This window comes from Mycteria americana, chromosome 7, assembly GCF_035582795.1.
Source record: "Mycteria americana isolate JAX WOST 10 ecotype Jacksonville Zoo and Gardens chromosome 7, USCA_MyAme_1.0, whole genome shotgun sequence".
Classification (NCBI taxonomy): domain Eukaryota; kingdom Metazoa; phylum Chordata; class Aves; order Ciconiiformes; family Ciconiidae; genus Mycteria; species Mycteria americana.
The window spans coordinates 56,424,670-56,433,914 of NC_134371.1; the positions used below are offsets into that span (position 1 = coordinate 56,424,670).

The window sequence follows — 9,245 nt, forward strand, 5'->3', positions numbered from 1 at the left end:
GCTCTCAAATACAGCTGCTACTGTTTGTGCTTCCTACAGTACTGTAATGGTTCTGTCCCTGTTAACTTGTGCAAAAAGGGGAAGGTAGGAATTAAAAGTCACTCACTCTTCAACTCTTTCAGATTTTTCACAGCGCAGATAATTACACAAACAGCTGTTCTGGAGAACTGCACTGAAACTTGGGACTTGCTGAGCCCAAGCAGTTTTATTTTTGCTGCTGAAGAAAAACTACTTTGATAATCCATGTGGCAAGCTTATGAGGGTGACAGTACTGAGCTGAACTAGTTGGATGTGATACTGCAACTGGTGGTCTGGATTTTCTCGTACTTAAGTATGAGTGATCTGAAAACTCTAAAGCACTCCTGAATATTCCCATCAAAACCGTAATACTGTTTTCCAAAGTGGCTTCCTACTGGTGCAGTATAGTATAACTGCTAATCACAGAACATTTTCCTATTTTTTTCAGTATATAGAACAGTGACTTGAGAATAACCTGTTTTTCAACTCACAAATATAGTGGCAAAGTCCATCTCCTTTTTCAGACTCTTGTTTTGGTTAGGGTCTATTGCTTTGAGTAGCAAATACAATTAATAATAAGACTGAAAAGCTAGTAAAATTACTCATGCACTCTGGTATGTTACTGTACATGGATCTTGCAGGTGACCCAGACCATCTATTTGCTTGCTACCCTACTTCATAAATTCAGAAAATTTTGTTTTAAATTTCCATTGAGTAATCACCAGGTAAGAAGACAGTAGTTTAGATTTTGAAGGGATCCAGATGCTGTTATCTTGAATTGGAGACAATAGTATTTTTGTTTTTCCCTACGAGAGCTGAAATAAAGATTTGCGTAACTGGGCCCTAAAAATCTCCCAAGGATAACAGTTCCCTCTAAACATGAAGTTATATTTTGGTAAATGATCTCTATGTCACCATAAGAGTTTGTAAATTTATCATTTAAAGTTATTCTAGTATATTGTGGGCTTGATTTATAGTTAAAGGATTCCATAATAACATAGTGGAAGTGTTCTTTAATGATTCCTCAGCATTGTAGTGGGAAAGAGTTCAAAGAACAGTTTTATTTTATTAGAATCACCCTTGATGATTTGAATAGTAGAAGAACTCTAGAATCATCTGGCATTTTCTTTATTAGCCTTTCTTAATGGGGAGATATTCTGTGTTTCTTGTATTTCCTTTGTATGTAGTTTATCAGTCTTGTTTGTTAGTGTTCCACTTGAATCTGGATATTAATGAGCATGTACTGTTTCAGTGCAGTTCTGTACACTGAAAGGAAGTTTTTACTAAACTGCTGAATTCCATGTGTAGGTTCAGAATTACTTGCGGTACTTAGCAGGGGAATGATGCAGCTAAAATACATTGAATTTTTACTAACCCATTTCAGGACAGAAGTCCAATTTGACATCTTTGAGTAGATATTAAACTTCCTATATTTGATTTATTATTTGAATTTCAACACTGCCTTGGGATAGCTGGCTGAATGTCAGAAGATTCTTGGGTCATAATGCACAAAAAAAGCCTTAGCTTTGACATTCAGCTGTGCTGACAGCTATGACATAGCTAAATAATTTGTAAGTAGAATTATTATCTCATAAATTAATAGTGAACTTGCAAAAAGTATATCCTGGGATAATTTGTAACCATATTAAAGATAATTTTGATTAAAAGAATTGATCAGAAGTGTAAATTGTAAGTTGTGGTAAATTATAAGTATAAATTGTAAAATGTGATTTCAGCTCTTAAGATTTGAAATTTAAGTAAGGTTTTTTAGGAAAACAATTGCTTTACTGTATAACCCAAAAAGTGATGGAGAGGGTTTTTTAATATATCTACAGTGTAAGTGGAAAAACTGTAAGTTGTGTAGAGGGTTGGAAAATGGAAGATTGTATTTTGAAGACGTTCAGGGTAGCACTTTGCCAAGTGTTCAGATTCTCTGCTAACACTTAATGTTTTTGAGAGGGTTGGGAGAATATACATATATGTAAGAAGAGAGTGTGGATAGCTAGTATTCATGTGAATTTTCTGTGTAAAATATTTAAAAAACAAACAAACAAAACCAACCTTCTATCTGATACCCTAGAAAACAGTTCATTAGAATCCTTGATACTCACGTTCCACCAAAGGTTGCTCAGTAGTCTTGTATCCGAACAAAAGGTGAGGTGGTTTCAGGTAGAACTGAGAACTTTCAGCCCTTGTTGCATGGAAGCTGCCCCTTTTTCTTGATAGCAGTACAGAAGATTAGGTGCACATGGAATTGCACAGGGTGCAGGCTTGCATTTTGCTTGGATTTATTTGATGTAGTATGATTGGATGTGGTGTTTGGGTTGTTTTTCTAGTATCCTAGAAAAAACTTGGAGGTGGTGGTTTTTCAGTAGTACCCTAATTCTGACTCTAAAACTCTGATTTGAAAAAATAACCCTTTAAGAATGTAAATCACAAAGATGTTCATATCACCGTAGTAATAGTTTTTCTGTTTTGGAAGTTCAAGAAACTTAAAATGAAGCACTGCATATAAAACCCTTCTGTCTGGATGCATGCAAGTGTGAGGACAGATGATTAGATAGAGAGTAGTGTTCTGCTTACAGTAAGGCACATTCTGCTGTGGTAGCTGCAAAAGCACCTTCCAGATAAACAGTTGTGAAGAAGGTAGTGGTAATAAGTGGAGTGTGTTTGTTTCTGAAATAATAGAAGGTAAAAAGGAAGTAAAGATGTCTGTGACAAACCTTCCTTGGAAGAACAGCATGACTGAGGTCCTAAAAAGTTGGCTGTAATTTATTTTTGGATACACTGAAGAGTCCTTGTGTATTAGCCTATTGCCTTTATAGAGTTTTTAAGCTGCAAGTTGATTTTGTTGGAAGGACCGGTAATTCTCAGCTGTAAGTCTGGGAGAGTGTGTGTGTGTGTGTTTACAGGCATGTGTGTACACACTGTTATTTCTAGAGGATCAAAACTTAAGCAAAGGTTGGAAGGAGAAGATTCAGTACTATATTCTGTGGTGGAGTAAACATTTACAAAAATCAATGCTCTTTTTGAAAAACGTAATCTGCAATAACCTAGCAATTGCATTAGGAAGCCAGAATAGGGGGAGTGCATGAATTTGTGTTTGGTGAATTAATTAATGCAGTCTGTACAATAAGATAAAGTCAGTCTAGGTGCATTACAAAAAGTAATCTCGCCTCTTGACCTGTATTTTGATTTAAATGCTACTGGTTGTTCAGGTCAGTTTAGGTCAGCAGGCTTTAAAGACTTTTGCTCTGGAGCATGATTCAAGAGATGGAAAAAACTGTCCTTATGGTTTTTCAATTTTGCTTTACATGGGAATCATTACATTAAAACAATAGGATGAGTGGTTAGGTAAAAAAAAAAGCAACCACAAGATTGTTCAAAAGCCTTGGAGGAATATTGCAGGAAGCTAGGTGATGTTTGTTAGGCAGTGAGATTTTGAAATCTTCTCATTTCTGTTGCAGTAACAAAGCTATGTAATTTTAATTACTTGTAGGTCAAGCAGTTCCTGCCCCTGCTGGGGCTCCGCCAGGTGGTCAGCCAGATTACAGTGCGGCATGGGCTGAGTACTACAGGCAACAGGCAGCATATTACGCCCAGACAAGTCCACAGGGAATGCCACAACATCCTCCAGCACCACAGGTATAAAGTTTAAGTGTTTTTTGGCTGGCTTCCGTTTCAGTGGTTATAGATATTTTTTTGCATGTCTCCTGCTTTGTTACCTTTGGAGTATGCATCTTTTTTTCTAGCAAAATAACTATCAGAATAATTAAGAGATGACTTTGTTTACCTGGTAACTTGAGTTCTGTATCTATCCATATGTTTGGTGATTATGGTTTCTTTTTTTTTTTTTTTTAAAGAAAAACTTTCTCCTCCCAGGGTTTAGAAAACCATGCAAGAAGCCACCACCATTTACATTAACCAATTTTTCTTTCTTAAAGGCTTCACTCCTGAGTTAGCTCGATTTAAAGGATTTTCTTTAACTTTTTGTGTATCTCTTATGTATCTCTTCTGCACAGGGCCAATAATAAGAAGTGGACAATACAGTATTTGCTTCATTGTGTGGGGGAAAAAACCTTTGTTAAATGTATGGATGCAGACGTCTTGATGAAGATCTTAATTTTGTTTGGTTAAAAAAATAGTGTTTTTGAAAATGTACAAAATATCTATCACTACTGATAGGAGGTAATATTTCTGTGTAGAAATGAAAAATGGTTTGTTTTTAGTATTAGTGTAGATGTACACATTCCAGCAAATGTATTTGCAATTATGTGGTCAATGCTTTGTGATATAAATGTACTTTTTCAATGTATACTTTATCACTTTTAAAATGCCTGTTTTGTGCTTTACAATAAATAATATGAAACCTCCTGTGTCGGTAAGTTGGATATGTGGGTATATAAAGAACGAATTATAGGATTGATTTGCAACGCTGAATCAAGGTACCTGTACACAAAGGAGATTTTTTCCCCCCATGAAACCTTATTGAGTTTAAAAACTTGTCGTTAGCATGTTTTTCCCCTCTTGCAGAATAGTTGTAGATGGAGGATCTCTTTCATTCATTGTATTTTGCTGCCTAGCACCAGTGATCTTGATACTTTAATTTTCTTTCTATTTGATTAAAACTGCATGTGTCTAAGAAGGTGATCTCTTGGCATACTTCCATTGCATTAACAGTGAAATTTCCTTTTATACATGACCACTGTTTCAGACCTGTGCAGCTGCTATAACAGATAACTTTTGTTCTTAATTGAATACTTCAAAACTGTTCCTGCATAATGATTTTATGGATTTTTCAGACTAGCTATAAAATTTATTTTAAGTGTATGTGCTTAAGCCTTCAGTTTAAAGCAGTCCACTTAAAAATTCAGTGTAGAAAAGTCAATGTGGTATGCATAGTAGTTACAAAAATTGCATCTGTCCTTAAAACGCTGTTTTGTTTGAGTGGTGGGGAGTGGTTGAGAACTTCCTGCAGAGCAGATAACTTCTGTTTTTGTAAATACTCAAGTATTTGAATCAATTGATTATTTTTTTTATATATACTTGAAACTTCTTATTGCTCTAATGCTCATACTAAAAATCTGATTCTCTTGAAATCCTATGTTTGCTCTTTGCATATTTATTGGCTCTTTGCATATATTAGACTACATGCAATACAGTCTGTCTTGCCATTGTCTGTTGAAGTGCAGGTTTGATCCAGCCAGTATAGAACTAGCTCTATAGGGGTGAGGAGGACTGTGCTGTGTATCATCCTTGATTGTTCCTTCAAGGAGCATTGCACTGTAAGTACATCAGAATGACAAATTGATGAACTGCAACAGTATCTTTTTGTCAATGTTCCACATAATGAAAATGCCATACTTGTGTGACTATTATGTTGGAATACAGTGCTGATATCTTAGGAAATCATAATTGCTTCTTAATTCATAAACATAGGTTTGTGTGTATATATATACATACACATAATATGAGCTTTGTGGGTAAGTATTCCTGAAACGTTTAGCAATAGCTAAAGAAAATCATGTTTCTGTTTATCTGAGTAATAGTTTTTTTTATTAGTACTCCTGAGACAGCTGTATGATTCAGTGTTTTAAGGTATGCCTATCGTAACATTGAAGACTTTGGAACCACTTGTTAGACAGAAGTTGTCTTTGTCTTAAGACAGTTTGCAGATATGTAGTGATGTAGGTATGTTTTAAATAATTCTATAACTGTTACTTGCTTTATCTTTTGGAACACCATATTGTTGCTTTGAGAATAAATTTTTTTAGGGTGGCTGCACAGAGAGGTAAAAGTTAAGGCTTGAAAATTGAAGTAGTTTATTCAGGTAATTCGCAATGTATGTATTGTGCTGTAGAAATAGAAGGAATTATTTTTATCCCTTTTAAAATTAGGAATTATTCTGGTAGCTTAAAAAAGGCTAGGACAGTATTTGTTATCTTTAGTGTAGGGTATGAAGTTTAATAGTTCAGATATTTTGCATGGTATTTTGTAGATAACCTTATAGAATGGTGCATTTATTATGTACTAAACTGAGCAAAATTAAATTCACTGGATTCTTTATCATTCACAAAATGGAGGCTGTTGATTTTGATTCATTTAAGGTATAAAATCTTTATTAATTGCAAACAGTGCAATTATTTATACTTCACAGTGCCTTCCCAGACCTTCCACCTTAGGTTCTGCTGCAAAAAAGCAACAGGTAAGCACAACCTAAGGAAGTATATAAATTAATATATTTCAGTACATTAATGTTGTCCCTGTGAGATCTTTGTGGTTGTGTATTGAAAAGCAATCTGCTGCTTCCCCAAATGCATTGTTACTCACGGTTCCATTTCAGTGGAAAGTCTTTTAAGTTTTTAAACAACTGTTTATATTTCTAGGTAAATATGTTTTTTTTTTTAATTATTTTTATTTTTATTTTTTAGAAAAGATGAGTAGATTGCAGTAATTAAACTTGATCAGAATAAGTAATTTTTGTTATTTTTCCTCAAATAGCTAATTGTTGCAATTAAAGAATCAAAACCTTTAAAAATATGCAGTAATTACTTCGGTTAGAAACGTCAACAGCCTTCACAAACGTTTTTTATAATAGGGCACTATTTCCACTCAAACCCGTAAGACCTAAATATAAAGAATATTACTTCCTTTTATCACTGAACTTGATAACTTGTCTTACAGTTATAGTGTGTTAGTGGAATTTTTAGATAACTTAGTTTGCTTATTCATACTTGACATGGTAGGAAAACAGATGTTGGAGTTTCAGAGATTAGTATGTTTTAACTGAAAAAGCATGTGCACCAATTAAATGTTAACAGTACAGCAAATAATATTTTATCTATATAGCAGTCAGTGTATCCTGTTTCTTGATACTTTAACTGAATTGCTGTATAATTTGATAGTTAAAATGTTTGTATGTCTTTTAGATGGTCTGGTACAGGTTTTTGTTTCTGGTTTTTGTTGTTGGTTTTTTTTTTTAATAGCTTAAAGTAAAGCAGCATCTATTTGGTTTTTTGTTGATTATTGTTTCTAAAATGTGCTGCTCCTCTTACAAAAGTCCTGCTTATCTGTACATCAAAGAAAAATATTCAAAAATACTGCCTTCATTTTCACACACAGTGCTGAAGATGCTGCAAGCACCAAATCATAGCTCATAGAATCAGGTCCTGAGATAGTTACTACCAGTAAAGAGGAATCCTTTGAGTGTATGCCATTGGTGAGCCGATGAGCATGGACCATAGAAGGGCTCCATGTAGAAGGTAAAATTGGCAAAAACATAACAGATTTGAAATGTATCCCATACATAATGGTGTAGGGTATAATTTTTGTTTTGATCACTTTTCATTCTTTAAAGTATTATTTGTTTGACCATAAATGTTCCATAATCTGTTTAAGTTTTTTAAACTGTGATTTAATAATATGAACCATCTACTTTAATTTATATTCTTCTAAACAGCCAAGCTTAGATATACTGAATTTTTGAACTAAATTAATAGTTGTGCTTCAGTTTTTCTCAAGCCACTTAATATTTCATCTGTAGTTTAATATGTAACTTCATTTTTGACATGAGAAAAGGTTAGGTGTGTACCATTTGGATTTTGATACTGTGAATTTAGTGTTGGGGTGAGTCATTTGTTCTCTTCCTTTTACATGATACTCTTTTCCTCAACTGTTGTTGCTAAAATATCTTAACAGTCTTTCAGTTGTAAATTTAGCCAGTGGGAGGAGATAGAGAAGAAAAATCCAGTTTATTGGAATGTTGCTGGTGTGTGGAAGATGAGATGTTCTTGTGTGTAGCGTTTGAGGTGTATTGACTTCTAGTTTTCTCACTGCTGGGGTTACAGGCATCCTATTTTGTGCTAAGCATAGTGTTTATTTTTCAACTCTGTCTCCAAACTTATAGTTCTTAGGAGAATGGAAAATAGATTATTGGAGTTATCGTGATCCAAAAAGATAACTGGACTCCCTTAGACATGTAATGAATTTGTCCAAAAGGTGACTTTAAATGTTTCCTGCTCCCCCCCGCCTTAGAGTCCCACAAATTAAGTAGAATGTGAAGAGTACGAAAAATTTAAAAGGAAGCGTAATGTTCAAAGTAGGAAAAGCATTTTCATATCACTTTCTGCAGCCTATACTTCAATAGGACGTGAAATAAAATGTCAGGTGGATAATCTTCAGTCTGGCATGATCATAAGTCCTGCATTTAAGTTGTCCAGGCAGACAGGATCATTATTCATTTGCACATCCTATCTTGAAATAGTTCATCTTTTTACTAGTGGTATTTTATTGGATGATAGAAACTATTTCTCCCTTATTCTCTTCCAAAGTAATTTTTAAGTTTTCCATTGCATGCTGAAAGCTTTTTATTTTGCTTTTTTCCTGGAAGTGGGGGGAGGAAGGGAGGACTGGGCTTTTCAGAAAGCATACAGTTGACAGGATTCCCTCTTCCCTAGTAATAGCTTATAAAGCTCTTATGTATGCACAAATATTTCTCTTGCGTGCATGTGAAATGCCTTTTCGTCCTGAGAAAAGTGTTCTCTGCAGAAACTACCCGTGTGTAAAAAGAAGATTGGCTTTAAAAGGCAACTGTGATGGGAACAGTGTCTTAGGGAGATGCAGCTTGGACTTGAGGTAAATTGAATGCTTTACAAAAATGTGGTTTTGAGCTTGCATTGACATTGTATGTAATATGGGTATACGTTAACTGTATAATGTTTTTTGTATGGTTTTTCTCAATAAATGTAAACTGATGGATAATAATAGCAATGTTTTTGTCTTTTTTTTTTTTATGCTCCTATCCCTGCCTTCATTAGTTTGAAATAACAGCTTCAGAGGAAAGATATTGCAGCAACTAGTACTTCTGTGAATGAACATCACCCACATGAAATAAAGTAAAATATATTTATATGGCTATTAGGATAAACATTCAAAACATCATGCAGCTTATAACCACTTTTTTCTAGATGTTTCTGAATTTGTGACTATTTTATTGAGGCAAAAGAGTGACTTCCAATAGGTAACTGTACAAAGAGCAGTCAGCAGATTCAGCCACAGGAAAATTTCTTTTTTAAATGACTGCATAAATCTAATTTGCTGCAGCTTACCTTATCTTTATGTTAAGGCTTATACACATGTTCTTTAATTTAAAATGTGACTATTGTTTGTAAAATTACTCCTACAGAAGCTTAAGCTAAGCTGAACAATTCAGACTGTGTTAGCATAAT

General features: G+C 34.3%; 1 protein-coding gene across 9 annotated transcripts in view; it reads left to right on the forward strand.

Moving 5' to 3' along the window:
* Window positions 1-9,245, forward strand: part of FUBP1 (far upstream element binding protein 1) — a 36,923-nt gene that overhangs the window by 17,975 nt on the left and 9,703 nt on the right. For 4 of the 9 annotated variants that reach the window (XM_075508519.1, XM_075508515.1, XM_075508521.1 and 1 more), the window contains 2 exons: window positions 3,518-3,663; window positions 6,176-6,223. In XM_075508519.1, the coding sequence (XP_075364634.1) occupies window positions 3,518-3,663; window positions 6,176-6,223 (194 nt within the window). Of the gene's footprint in view, window positions 1-3,517; window positions 3,664-4,040; window positions 5,304-6,175; window positions 7,804-8,565; window positions 8,784-9,245 lie in introns of those variants that run through there. The other 5 variants (XR_012776608.1, XR_012776606.1, XR_012776607.1 and 2 more) reach the window with 5 other exon arrangements.